The following is a 14,798-nucleotide window of genomic DNA, read 5'->3' as shown; positions in this document are numbered from 1 at the left end:
TCCTGAGATGCAAAGCTGAATTTTCAGCATCATTACTCCGGTCTTCAATGTCACATAATCCTTCAGAAATCATTCTAATATGTTGATTTGTTGTTCAAGGAAATTTTATTTCTTATCAGTGTTGAAAACAGTTGTACAGTTTAATATTTCATTGGAAATTATGTTTTTTTTTTTTTGTTGTTTTTACAGAAAATTCATAACATCAGCATTTATTTGAAATTTAAATCTTTATTCTGATCAAAAATACAGTAATATTGTGAAATATTATTACAATTTTAAATGTAAAATTGAAATACATTTTAAAATGTAATTTATTCCTGTGATGCAAAGCAAAATTTTCAGCCTTATTACTCCAGTCATCAGTGTCACATAATCCTTCAGAAAGCATGATTTGATGATTTGGTGCTGATTTGAATCTTGTAACATTATAAATGTCTTCACTGTCACTTTTGATCAGTTTAATGAATCCTATTAAAAGTATTAATTTCTTTCAAAATAAAATAAAAAAGACCTTACTGACCACAGTAAGAACGGGGGTCATATGGTTTTATAGTTTTCTGCATGTTTTTAAGCTTAAGTTATATGTAGGATTCTGATTTTATTTTTATTCTTTAATCATGCAAATGACAAAAGAACCTGCATATTGTGTGATTTATCCATAGTGGCATTGTCTCTCCACAGTCTTGTCCTTTTGGCTCCAGAGACGACATACTAACACCTGTCCAACAGCACTCATTAGAGACAACAATGCTGTGCTGATGATTTGACAATTATAGATGTTAACATCCAGCATAGACGGTCCTGGATAGTGCCCGCTGGGTGTGTGTGTTTGTAGCTGAGCTCTGTTAGCATGTATTAAAACGCATCTTGTGAATTCCCCCACTGCTAAACAATAGCTCTTCAGGGCGGCTGTTGTATAAAAGAACCAGACAGTTGTAGTCTTATTGACAGCGCTGCACTGATGAGATATCAGAGCGACTGCACAAAAAGAGACCCTCTGACCAGACACAGCATTCCCAGAAATCTCTCTCATCTCCCGCCACCACAGAGAGAGCTTGAATTCGTCTACGGCCGCCTCTCTGTTTCTGCCTTCCCTCTGGAGCAAAACGTCTGAATGACTGCATTTCTGTCTGTCAGTAAGCCAGAAAGCATGACATTTATGTTAGTGAAAGGAGATCGTATCATGTCTGCAAGCACACTTTAGCGTAATTCACAGAGGTTTAGGTACTTATCAGCACTTCTCCAGTATATCTCAGTGCTTGTTTTTTATGCGCTCAGATAACTATCACAACAGGACTCCTTTATGTATCTTATAAATGGAATCTTTTTCTGTTTTGCATGACTAAAATCACAGAATGAGTACTTTAAATTACATTAATGGTACACCAAAAAAATAAATAAATAAATAAATAAATTAATTAAAAAATAATAAAATATTTGTTAATATTTGTGTTCTATAGAAGCTTCTATGTTTTTCTGCTATGTATAAAATCAACAAAATATTCTCAATGATTTTTCACATTTTCTGCATGTTTCTCCTTCTGATTTTTTTCCCAGCATAGAGGGAATTTTAGCCCACTTTTTGTTAGATTTTTTGACATTGTATGGAAGCCCCTTTCCACCACTGAATAAAAAAAAAAAGGTAACTGTGACTTTTTTTTTTAGAATTGAGAGATATAAACTTACAATTGTGAGTTACAGAGTGATATAAAGTGTGTGATATGAAGCAGCAACTGCGAGCTATAAAGTCAGAATTGTAAGACAAAAGCTTGCAATTCTAAGAAATAGTTGCAATAAAAAATGAATAGAATTAGTATTTTTTTTATGAAAAAAAGTCAGAATTGTAAGAAAAAAATCAGAATTGCGAGATGTAAACTCGCATTTGCGAGAAAAACATCTGAACTGCGATTTATATCACGCAATTCTGACTTTATACCTCAAAATTGCGAGTTTATATCACACAATTCTAAGATAAAAAGTCAGAATTGTGAGTTTATCTCAATTCTGATTTAATAACTTGCAATTGCGAGTTTATATCACGCAATTCAGACTTCGTAACTCACAATTCCGAGCTTATATCATGCAACTCTGACTTTATACCTCAAAATTGTGAGTTTATATCACATAATTCTGAGAAAAAAAAGTCAGAATCGTGAGTTTATCTCATTTCTGACTTCATAACCCGTAATTGCGAGTTTATATCATGCAATTCTGACTTTATAACTCACAATTGCGAGTTTATAGCATTCAATTCTAAGAAAAAAAGTCAGAATTGTGAGTTTATCTCAATTCTGACTTTAAACTTTGCAAGTGTGAGTTTAGATCATGCAATTAAGACTTTATAACTCACAGTTGCGAGTTTATATCACACAATTCCAAGAAAAAGTCAGAACTGTGAGATAAAACATTGCAACAACCTTTTTAAAATATTTTTTTTTTATTCAGTGGTGGAAATGGGCTTACATAGTTCTGTACTATAACGTATTTGTACATAAACCACCCTTTAAATGTTCTGTTAAAACTTTTTTTATGCTCACCAAGGCTACATACAAAAATACAGTAAAAATGCAGTTTATTCCTGTGATGGCAAAGCTAAATTTTTAACTGTTTGTACTTAAGAAATATTTCTTTTTTTTATTCTTTTCTTTTTTCCCCCAGGACTCTTCGATGAAAATAAAAGAACAATATCTTAAAAGAACAGTATTTGTATGAAATAGAAATCTGTATTTTATTTTTCATCAATGTATTGCAATTATAAATAAATAAATAAATAAATAAATAAAATTGTATTTATTTGTAACACTTTACAATAAGCCTCATTAGTTAATGTTAATTAATGCATTAACTAATATTAACTAACAATGAGCAATATATTTGTTAAAGCATTTATTCATTCGTCTTTTTTAACTAATTAATTGGTAACATTTTAAAAATGCTTTACAAATATTTTTTATTGTTAGTTCTAATTAACTAATGCAGTTAATTAATGCTAACAACTGTAATGTTATTGTAAAGTGTTACCAAAAATCTTACATGGTAGTGTATATGTGTTACAGTCACCAGCTGGGGTGCCCATGAACTCCACTAGAGGGCACTCCAGTCCAGACTCTGTGTTCACTCAACCCACCATGCTTTACTCTTGTTTGTATGTGTCATGTTCTCATTGGTTCCCCTGTTCTATGTGTCCCCTTCCCATTGGTTGGTTTTTGTCATGTGTTCCCTCATGTATAGTATTTAAGGCTCCCACTCGCCCCTCTGTGTGCTGATCGTTGTTAGCCTGTTATTTCCATTGTGTTTCCTTGATTATTTCCCAAGCCTTGCCTTCGTGTGTTTTCGACCCTGGACTGTTTCTGTGTTTCTTGAACCTTGCTGCCTGCCCTGACCATTTCACTTGTTTATTGGATTACCGTGTTTGGATTTCCTTTGATGCTCCTGTTTGCCGTCTCTGACCTTGCCTGTTTGACTACGTTTATCAATAAAGCTAGCACTTGGATCCACTTCTCACCATCCCGTTACAGAACGATCAGCCACTACAAGGATCCAGCAGCTATTCTGGAGTCATCCGGTTCCAGTATGGATTCAGCAGTACAGATCATGCGTCTCAAACAAGGTGAGCAGTCAATTGAGGAGTACATTATGGACTTAGCTAATCAGACTTCAATGGACGATCTATGTCTGATGATATTTTTCCGTGGAGGGCTTTCTGAACCTTTCAGCTTCTCAATGCCACTTTATGAACCTCATTGGACTTTAGAACATTACATAGACATTGCACTGCAAATTAGTGGCTCATCGTTTACTGTGGATGTCGCGGAGGAGCAACGCGGCATCGCGGTAACGCCGGCCGTGCAACCCGCCCGTGTAATGGCGGCTACAACTGACCCCGTTCGCAAAATGGCGGCCACGCCGGAGCGCGTTCACACCGTGGTGGCGATAGTGGGGCCCGTGCACAAAATGGCGGCAACAGCGGTGCCTGTTCACAAGATGGCGGAGACGGCGGAGACGGCGGAGACGGCGGAGCCCGTTCACAAAATGGCGGCGAAAACAGAGCTCCGTCACATCACAGCTGCCATACAAGAGCCATATAAAGTTGCAGCTGCGTCTCCTGAGTCAAGTCAAGTTTCCGAGTCCAGTCAAGTTACAGCTGCATTTCCTGAGTCAAGTCAAGTTTCCAAGTCTAGTCAAGTTGCAGCTGTGTTTCCTGAGTTAAGTAAGTTTCAGAATCAAGCAAGATTACAGCTGCTGTTCCTGTGTCAGGTCAACCTGGAGCTGTGTTTCTTGCGTCAAGTCAAGTCAGAGCTGCTCTTCCTAAGGCAAGTCAAGTTAAAGCTGTGTTTCCTGTGTCAAGTCAAGTCAGAACTGTTGTTCCTGTCTCAAGTCAAGTTACAGCCATCTTTCCTGAGCCAAGTACAGTCAAGATGGCCGCCACGCCAGAGCCACTGCACAAGATGGCCGTCACGCCAGAGCCTGTCGCCAAGATGGCTGCCACGCCACCGTCCGCTAACACCACATCAGCCAAGCCAGTGCCGGCTAACGCCACGTCAGCCAAGCCACAGCCTGCTCAGGACATCTCAGCCAAGCTACAGCCTGTTCACATCATGTCTCCTGCTCCTGAGTCTGCACCCAACATGGCCGCCCTTCCTGAAGCGGTTCCTGAGTTAAGTCACATTACAGCGGCTGTTCCTACTAAGTCAAGTCAAGTCACAGACATGGTTCCTGAGTCAAGCAAAGTCACAGCCGTGGTTCTTGAGTCAAGCAAAGTCACAGCTGTGGTTCCTGAGTCAAGCAAAGTTCAAGCTACGGTTCCTGAGGCAAGCAAGGTCAAAGCTGCCGCTCCTGAGTCAAGTCATGTCACAGCTGCTGTTCCTGCTAAGTCAAGTCAAGACACTACAACACCTCCTGAGTCACGTCAAGCCGCAGCTGCTCCAGCAAAGTCAAGTCAACTCGCAACTGTTCCAGTTAAGTCAAGTCAAGCCACATCTGCTTTTGCAAGGTCAAGCCACAGCTGTTCCAGCAAGGTAAAGTCAAGTGAAGCCACAACTGGTCTTAGTGAGCCGAGTCAAGTCGCAATCAATCTTCTTGTATCAAGTCAAGTCACTAATGAACTTCACAAACCAAGTCACGTCTCATCTGCCCGTCCAGAGCCAAGTCACGTTTCATCTGTCTGTTCAGTGCCCCGTTACATCTCCACTGTCTGCCCAGAGTTTCGTCATGACACGTCTGATCGTCAAGAGTCAAGTCACGTCCTGCGTGACGGCCCAGAGTCAAGTCACGTCCCGCCTGACGGCCCAGAGTCAAGTCACATCCTGTCTGACCTTCCAGAGCCCCGTCATGTCTCGTCTGTCTGTCCAGATCCAAGTCACGTCTCGTCTGACCCTCCAGAGCCCCGTCATGTCTCGTCTATCTGTCCAGAGCTTCGCCATGTCTCGTTTGTCTGCCCAGAGCCTCGCCATGTCTCGTCTGACTTCCCAAGGTCACGGCCTATTATGATGGCCAGCGTGCTGGACCCACTACTAGTGTCAGTGAGGGCAGCAAACATCTCAGTGGCATCAACACCATCAAAATCCATCATCAAAGAGGTCCTGCACCCGCCACTGCTCTTCCCTTAATGGCGGTTGCAAATTGGTGTGTGTGGGCTGCACACTGTGCTCCTGAGGTCACGTCTGTTCACAAGTCTGCTCCTGAGGTCACATCTGTTCACAAGTCTGCTCCTGAGGTCACGTCTGTTCACAAATCTGCTCTTGAGGCCACGTCTGTTCGCAAATCTGCTCCTGAGGCCACGTCTGTTCGCAAGTCTGCCCCTGAGGTCACGTCTGTTCGCAAGTCTGCCCCTGAGGTCACGTCTGTTCGCAAGTCTGCTCCTGAGGTCCCGTCTGTTCGCAAGTCTGCTCCTGAGGTCCCGTCTGGTCTCAAGTCTGCTCCTGAGGTCCCGTCTGGTCTCAAGTCTGCTCCAGAGGTCCCGTTTGATCTCAAGTCTGCTTCAGAGGTCTCGTCTAACCACGAGTCAGCCCCAGAGGCCTCACCAGTCGGAGAAGCTGCGCCAATGCCTCCAGAGGTGTCAGCGTCAGCTGTAGAACCTCCTAGTGAGGCGGCGTTCATCCGCAAACTCTCTGCTTCTCTCCCTATTCTGTTTGCCTCCTCTATCCCTGCTCTCCCCAGGTCCCAGTCCTTGACGCGGGTGCCTGCTCTGCCCTAGAGGGCCCCTGCGCCTCCTGCTCCGCCTCCTGCACTGCCCTGGAGGGCTCCGGTGCCTCCTGTTCCGCCCTGGAGGGCTTCTGCACCTCCTGCTCCGCCCTGGAGGGCTCCTGCGCTTCCTGCTCTGCCTCCTGCTCCGCCCTGGAGGGCTTCCGCGCCTCCTGCTCCGCCCTGGAGGGCTCCTTCACTTCCTGCTCCGCCTCCTGCTCCACCCTAGAGGGTTCCTGTGCTGCCGGTCCTGCCTCAGTCCCTAGGCCCTCCACCGCCACATGGACCTGGCCCTCCATCGCCCTCCATCACCCTCCTGTTCCGCTTCTGCTCCACCCCACTGCCCTCCAGGATTGTACTTGGCTTCTTTGTTGTGGAGTGTCTGGAAGCCACTCCTTAGGGGGGATATGTTACGGTCACCAGCTGGAGTGCCCATGAACTCCACTAGAGGGCACTCCAGTCCAGACTCTGTGTTCACTCAACCCACCATGCTTTACTCTTGTTTGTATGTGTCATGTTCTCATTGGTTCCCCTGTTCTATGTGTCCCCTTCCCATTGGTTGGTTTTTGTCATGTGTTCCCTCATGTTTAGTATTTAAGGCTCCCACTCGCCCCTCTGTGTGCTAATCGTTGTTAGCCTGTTATTTCCATTGTGTTTCCTTGATTTTTCGCAAGCCTTGCCTTCGTGTGTTTTCGACCCTGGACTGTTTCTGTGTTTCTTGAACCTTGCTGCCTGCCCTGACCATTTCACTTGTTTATTGGATTACCGTGTTTGGATTACCTTTGATGCTCCTGTTTGCCGTCTCTGACCTTGCCTGTTTGACTACGTTTATCAATAAAGCTAGCACTTGGATCAACTTCTCACCTTCCCCGTTACAATGTTTATTTATTGATGTATCTGTATAAAATACTATTTAAAAAGGAACATGAATGTAAACCTAAATATTAGATCTTTCTTGTTGCGCAATATATAAACTGTCAAAAAGCATCTTTTTCCACTGAGAGCGATTAAAAATTAGTTGTTTGTTTTTTGTGTACACTTAAAGTTTATTTTCACACCTCTAAATAGTCTTCTAATAAACCAGCAACAAACATGAATACAAAATCTTTTCTTCACCTCATTAGTTTCTGCATCTTTCTGCAGCAAAAAAAAAAAAAAAAAAAACCTTAAAACATTTGCCCTCAACATCCTGGCAATCTCTTCACTTTGTTCTGGCCAGTCTGAAGCAGACAATTAAAGTAACCATTGACAAAATATATGTTAAACTCAAGTAATAGCTTGATCTGCAGAGATAGCCAGGGTTTGAAGTTCAAGATGTTTTTATGAACCCACGAGTGAAAGCCGGAGAGCAGAAGAGCGAGCGAACGGATGATGAGGTAAAGTTTTTGTTGGGTGTGTTATTGATCTGTGGACTGTGGAAAATCCGTTTCCAAACACAGTAAGTGTCTCATTACAAACAGAAACTCATTAAGGGTGTGAGGGACCAGGCGGCTTTTGTTTCAGGGCAGGCGACAATTAGCTCTCTCCCTTTGAAAACTTACTAATGAACAGCAAGCCCTACGAGCTCACACACGGTCTCTCTCTCAGACACAATCACTTTAAATCAAACCCAGACCTCATCTCCTCTCTCCCAGGCCAATTTGCTGAGCATATATTAGTATTTACTGTTCAATTCCACTGAATTAAACAGCTAGAGCAAGACTCGACAACAAGAAGGGTTAGCTAGGCCCACATTTTCCCCACAATTTAATTAATCACAGGAAGAGGGATTGTGTTTCTCTGAGCCTCTCAGTCTCCAAGAAAACAGAATATTAATCAGCCTCGGCCTGTCGCGTGCTGCTTTCATCCCGGTTCGTAAGGCAATAGTCAAGGAAGCGCTTTAATCCCCGACCGACAGCGATACGAATCGGAGCATTAATGCGTTAGCGTATTCCCTGCGGTTACAGGGACAGATGGCTGTGCCGTCTTTGCATTTCTTTGTTAAGGATTACGACATGTTGTAATTTTTACAGTGCAATTAGATGCTAATGATCCAGGATGAAAAGGTGCTGTGTGAAAACTTTGTCGGGACTAATTATCTTCCGTGTCTGTATGAACACGTTTCAAAATACGCCTCCTCTCTTTAAAAATATGTCATTAGGAGTGCAATTCTTTGAAATACAAAAAAGGAATTAATCGTTGTTGTAATACAAAAGCACACTGAGAGATCACAGCAGGGTGCTTCCCTCTTGGGAAAGTCAGTCTGCAACAATCTAAGCTGTGTGAACAGGAAAACTGAAGCTACATGAGCAATTGCTCAAGCTGATAAAATTCTCTTTGCTTTTAAAATACACAAACCAGAAATAACGATAACCATTCTAGCACTGCATTACACCAGTAGTTTGCAACAAGTTTAAGCATTTTAAAATATAAAATATATAAAAGAGTTGCAAAAGCCTCTAAATCCATCTGACGTATTTCTTTAAAATGAGCATTTCTTTCTGCCTACTTTGTATAGGTTTCTATCTAAGTACTGGTACTTCTGATTGGGCTGAGGCTGGAATTTAGCGAAGTTTGATGTAAAAGTATTTGATGGACGTATACTATGTGTCAGAAGCATTCACTCAGTATAATTATCTCATTTTTGACCCGAGATTTTGCATCTGAACTCTTCTTATATATATATATATATATATATATATATATATATATATATATATATATATATATATATATATATATATATATTATATATTATATTATTAGGTGTGGGAGAAAAAAAAAAAATTGATTCTCCGATTCATCACAATTCTCTCTTCAATGATTCTGAATCGATTCTGAATATTTCAAAATCAATTCTGAGCTTGTTTTTTTGCCACATGTGGCATATGTGCGCACTAGAGACGTGGCGGGATTCATTGCACAAAATTTGCGCTGTGAGAAGAGGCTTTCACACCGAACACGGAAAGCGCTGTGCTGGCCGCTGGGTTCAGTCTCCAAGAAGCAAAAGCAAATAGCAGCAGCAAAAGTTAAACTATTTTGAACTTTAAGTGTGGTGTGCGCGCCAGTGGTGCACTCCGCTGGAAACCGCTAGACACTTGCCGCTTGACAGTGTGTGCTTCCACCCGCCGTGTTTTACTTTAGACATGCTTTCATTGATGCCGTTTGGAATGCAGTACTATTAGATGCACAAAACTCACGCACTGACAGACTTTCACGTTCACTTTGTGTTTGTTTTCCTGAAGATCAATTGCACTTCCATTTTTGAAGACTTTTATACAAAATTGATGTTCACACAGTCAGTTATGTTTTCAGAGCAGGACAAAACATCTGATATATCAAATAGTTCTGTGCATTATTGTGAATACAGTCTGATAAAGCTGCCACTGTCTATGATCTCATCAGTAATAATCAAACGGCAATAATGCTGAGGAAAAAAGAAAAAAACATAACTATTGTCTGAAAACTTTCGGATACTTAAAGAACACTTATTTTAAATAAGCGATTCATTTAAAAAGTAGCCTGTTTATATAATAATAAAAAAAAAGTTTGCACAAAATGAATTTGATATAAAATTTATATGAAAATGTATGTGCAGTAATATTGAAAAGTAATGCATAGTTGATAATGAAAATTGTAATTGAAGTGAATCATGAACCATCAATCATCAAGATTCACACCCCTACTTTTAAGATGGCAGTACTGACACACAGAGATTCCAACTATAATCAAAAAGCAAAGAAACTGCAATTTTGGTTAAAATGTAAGGTTGTAAAGATGTACTTGCACAGCAGAATTAATTGGGGGAAAATGTAGATCAATAATCGTTTTGGAATGGGATCGTGACTCCCAGAATCGGAATCAGATCGGATCGTGTGGCTAAAGATTCAATCATATATATATATATGTATGTATGTATGTATGTATACACGTGTGTGATTGTACATTGTCTAAAGTATTTAGTGGTCATTTGGCCAAAAAGGGACAGCTGTAAAATATTACAATCAATAGACATCTACCTTTATGTGTTCTGAATTTAGAAGCTAGTTAATTCACTTCAGATATTCCTTGTATCATTATTGAATAATATAACAATGTTTAAATGAGGCAATCAGTCCTTTTGTGAAAAATGGTTTTAATTTCCTTATTAAATAAAATTGGGTCAGGTTGTTGGCGGCCCTAAATTATCTCATTTTTTATTCTTGTATACCTTATTATCTGTCTTTTAACAGCTTCTCTTGGAAGCTAATATTCCATTTTTATTCAGACAATGTATAAAAGCTGGTAATGGCTAATTTGTTATTATTTCCGAAAGTGATTTCCACAATTGATCCTGCTTTTAAAAGGCACCTCAATCATTAAAGCTTTTTATTGAAGGCTACCTAATTACCTTTAATCACTCTTTAGAAATCATTTACATGTAGAAAATGTACTGTAATATATTGAAGTAATTCCAGAATTCTCTAAAGTACATCAGAGATCCAAAAGGTCCAGACTCTACATATTCATTCAAGCTCTGAAAGTTTTCAGGTTGGCACCTACAAAAGAAATAAAAAAGTAGTAAAAAGTAACTCATGAACAGCTTGTGTGGCACAGACTCTTCTGTGAGGGGGAAAAAAATGTAAGAAATGATTTACTGTCCAAATTTACTGTCCAATTTGCTAATTATTGACTTCTGCATTATAATTCACTCAATTACTTTTTAAAAGAGAGCTGCTTCAACCAACAAATGTATAAAGTATCTCTGAAGTTACATCACCTAGGCTTCACTAAACTCCACAGGTATGGTACACAAATTCACGGTGCGATTACAAGACACGGTGGGAATAGAAATCCCCGGGACCGATTAAATCCTCTCCAAATGAAAGACTCCGAGCTAAACTTATTGGCTGGATTTTATTTTGATTTGGGAGGACCGAGGGAGCAGAGAGATATTCATCAATATGAGGAGCCAGTGGTCAAACAGTGATATCAGAGACTTGTCCTTCTGCAGGTGTGTTTATGCAATAATCACAGCAGATGTCTGCATCATAAACACAGCAAATAGAGCCTCTAGGAAAGAACATAAAATCAAAAAACTGGATCTCTGTAATATCTCAATTGCAAGATTAAATACGTCTCCTAGAGTTTCAGAAGAGATCAACATCATAAAATGTGTTCATATTTGCGACGATAACAATCACGAAGTCTCAAAGTGACTGCATATCAAAGTGTTTGAAAAAATACATATAGTCTTCAATCAGCCAAAGAATGATGCAAATATAAATAAGAGAGAAAAAAAAAATCCAAACACACAGTAAAAATAGATGGGTTATTTTTTAACCCAATAGATGGGTTACACATATTGGGTCACAGTGTTGGGTTATTTTCTAAAACGTTGGGTTATTTTTTTAAACATCGTTGGGTTGTTTTTAATAATAACCCAGCGTTGGGTTTAATTGGTTCCCGCCGCGACAGTTCAAATTTTAACGGTCGACAGTGACTGAGGACAGAAGAAGCTGCTGCTGCATCCGTGTGAGGTGACTAATAGGGTTTTGATAACTCTTATACATTATACTTAGAAGAACGTGAAATGCACTTCAAAATTGAACTTTTGTTGTTGTATGTTTGTTTTTTTTGTTTGTTTTTTTTGACTAAGTTGTAAGTTTCCTTTAGTCAGTGTATTGTAACGTTACTGCGGAGAATGAGCTCCATTGTAAACTAATAACTAAACGTTAACGTAGCTGTCCCAGTTAGGTCGCTAGCAGTAATAAAGTAATAAAAATTAGCAGAAAGTTGGAAAACTGTTTAGAGATGTATTACAGTAACCTAACGTTAATAATGTAAGGTGAAATGTATATAGGAGTACTTATGTTACTGAAATCACCGTCTACCATTACTACAGGTTTAGTATTATTGTTAAAAAGGCCTGCTGTATATGGACTTTTATTTTGAAGGTTTTTTGGCGCTCAGCCAGGGTGTGAATGCACCGTCAATGCAGCAATGTTAAAACCAGCTCCGCCCATTTCTAGCAGGTGGTGGTGATTTAGTGTTTGGTAGAAATAGACCTGCATGGAATGGGTGAAAAAAGGGGACATTGATGCTTGCTTTGTTTGGTGTTGTGTGCGTATAATAGATGAACCAAGTAAGTTAATTTATGTATTTCAGCTTATGTTAATTGTGATTTGTCTAAACATGTATTCTGTTTGAAAGTATTTGCTGAAATGCAATTTATAGAATTATTTTCTGTGTTCATATACATGTGATTGTTGATTTATTGTTGGAAATTTGTTGGCTACCTTTCTTTGTCTGAATGTAAGTTGTTTATTTTAATTCCATTTATTATATGGTTGTTTCAGACCACACATGCACAGAAAATAAAAGACATCAAGAACTAAAGTTGCATCTTCATGTCTCTGATCGGACGTCTGTGGTGAACTGGTCCCCCACCGGCTATCCCCACTGGGTTAAATCATCCAGTTTTCTTTATGGTCCTTCGAGCCGGAGTCCAGAGTTTTCCACAGTTATGGAGATGCAGCCATCAGAGGATGTTCCTGTTGAGAGACCCAGGAGACAAACATCTCTACCAGCACACTTGCAGGATTATGATTTGAGTGGTTATGATCTACATAGATCCTTATCACCGCCTAGCTATTCCCATAAACCCCCTGGTGTTCTGTCACCTGAAGAGGATGACCGAATTGACACCCCACATGTAGCAGCACAGCATGGTGATTATCACAGTCCACAACAGTGGTATGTAGCAGATCGCTGGGATCAGCATATGGAAGCCCTGCGAGAAGAGAATGCTGATTTAAAGAAACTCCAAAGTGACTTGATTACTACAGTTCAGCAGCTAAAGGAGGAAAGGGATGATCTTAAACAAGCCAACGTCAAGTTTGCATCGCAGATGTCTCAACTTGAAGCAGAGGTGAAACAGTTGTTAAGTTGGCAAAATCAACAGTCACAACCTCCACAGGCATCTACCCTTTCAGTATCTTGTCAGTCAAAGGTCCTAGACCGCCCTAAACCAGTTCCAGCCCCAAGGAAGCCGAGATCAACTGAACCCACAGTAAATCCAAACCGTGCTCCAGCCTCTCATGATGCATGCATCGCAAGATAGTAGTTCACCAGAAAGTGTGGAGCGCTCTGAGTATTCAAGCAGTCAAGAAAGCTTGTCCTCTTCAGTCGATGGCCTGTCTCTGAGTTCATCCAGGCAGAGGAAAGTTAAGACTAGTCCAATAAACGATAAACGAATTTGTCAGCGAAAACATGGAGATCATGCCAAGAAGGTGAGAAGTTATTTTCGATCGCCCTCTCCACACCATTCTTCTAGACCACGGCATAACCTGTTTTCTAGGAGTAGGAGAAGGCACCACCACTCTCCAAGCCCACCTACTGACCAGGAAAGAGTATATCGTGGCCCTGCACCTACAATTCCTGACCTGATTCACCCAAACCCTAGAGAGTTTGCACGGCTTAAGATCGCTTTAGAAAACATTCTTCCAGCTGACGCTACAGAGCGCTTTAAATTTCATGTCCTGCTAGAACATCTCAAGCTTGAAGAGGCTCAGTTAATTGCTGAATCTTACAGCAGTTCACGTCATCCATATACCAACACTATGGATGCCCTCAATCAACAGTATGGCCAGCCACACCAGTTAGCATTGCAGCGCATAGTGGAATTGATGGATGGGCCCAGCATCAGTACTGGAGATATTAAAACTTTTCGAATGTATGCTCTAAGGGTGAGATCCTTGGTGGGAATGCTGAAGCAACTGGGTAAGCCTGGCATGGTGGAATTGAGATGTGGCTCACATGTGTCCAGACTTCTGAGTAAATTGCCACATGATCTGCGGAGCAGTTTTAGAAGGTTTATTTATCCTCTAGACGTAAAGATTCCTACCCTCCTCAACTTTGCAGACTGGTTGGAATATGAAATCCAAGTTCAAGAAGATTCCACAAGGTATACGAGCCGTTCGGGCAGAGGATACTCAACCAGTTCGTCCAGGGAGATGCCAAGGAAGGTGAAATCATACTACAAAGGGACAGAAGTTCTACTTGGCACAGAGAAATCCCCTTCATCACCACCATATTCCTCATCAGTCACAGCTAAGACTACAAAAGGGAAAGCTTACTGCCCTTATTGTGATAACAACAAACACTCTTTGAATAATTGTGTAAATTTCTCTCAACTCTCTAAATCTCAGAGGCAGAATTGGATCAAGGGGCACAACCGTTGCTGGCGCTGCGGACGGGGCCATAGATCATCAGAGTGTAACCTTAAGATGCGTTGCAAAACCTGTGATGGTCGTCACTTGCTTGTTTTACATGAGGTTAATGCATGGAACAAGGAGAAAGCAGTGGAAAAACAGGAACCATGTGCTGGCCCTGTTATGGGTGAGGCTGCCAACGATGTGTTATTCATTGACAAGCCTCCAGGAAGTCGTAAGGTACTGTTAAAGATATGCAAAGTCATTCTAAGAAATGGAGATCGATCCATGAATGCTTATGCCATTCTTGATGATGGCTCAGAAAGAACCATCTTGTTGAATGCTGCAGCAAATCGGCTGAAACTAAAAGGTAAGGCAGAGGACTTGCCCCTACGCACAGTCAGACAAGAATTAAAGATCCTGCATGGGGCGGCCGTTTCCTTT

General features: G+C 40.8%; 1 protein-coding gene across 1 annotated transcript; it reads left to right on the top strand.

Moving 5' to 3' along the window:
* Positions 1–12,064: 12,064 nt before the first annotated feature.
* On the top strand, positions 12,065–13,264 carry LOC127175219 (uncharacterized). Its single transcript, XM_051126158.1, has 2 exons — positions 12,065–12,286; positions 12,501–13,264. The coding sequence occupies exons 1-2, from the start codon at positions 12,214–12,216 to the stop codon at positions 13,262–13,264; spliced, it is 837 nt and encodes a 278-aa protein (XP_050982115.1). The 5' UTR covers positions 12,065–12,213.
* The last annotated feature ends 1,534 nt before the right edge of the window (positions 13,265–14,798 follow it).

The sequence above is a fragment of the Labeo rohita genome, chromosome 13 (genome assembly GCF_022985175.1).
Source record: "Labeo rohita strain BAU-BD-2019 chromosome 13, IGBB_LRoh.1.0, whole genome shotgun sequence".
Lineage (NCBI taxonomy): Eukaryota > Metazoa > Chordata > Actinopteri > Cypriniformes > Cyprinidae > Labeo > Labeo rohita.
Note: the sequence above shows the minus strand (reverse complement) of the source record. Positions and strands in the feature narration are given on the sequence as shown.

Bases quoted from the DNA above. Each gene is read 5' to 3' on its own strand.
- LOC127175219 (XM_051126158.1), top strand. From the start codon at position 12,214: ATGGAATGGGTGAAAAAAGGGGACATTGATGCTTGCTTTGTTTGGTGT. The intron at 12,287-12,500 runs GTAAGTTAATTT...TGGTTGTTTCAG, and splicing joins GCGTATAATAGATGAACCAA to ACCACACATGCACAGAAAAT.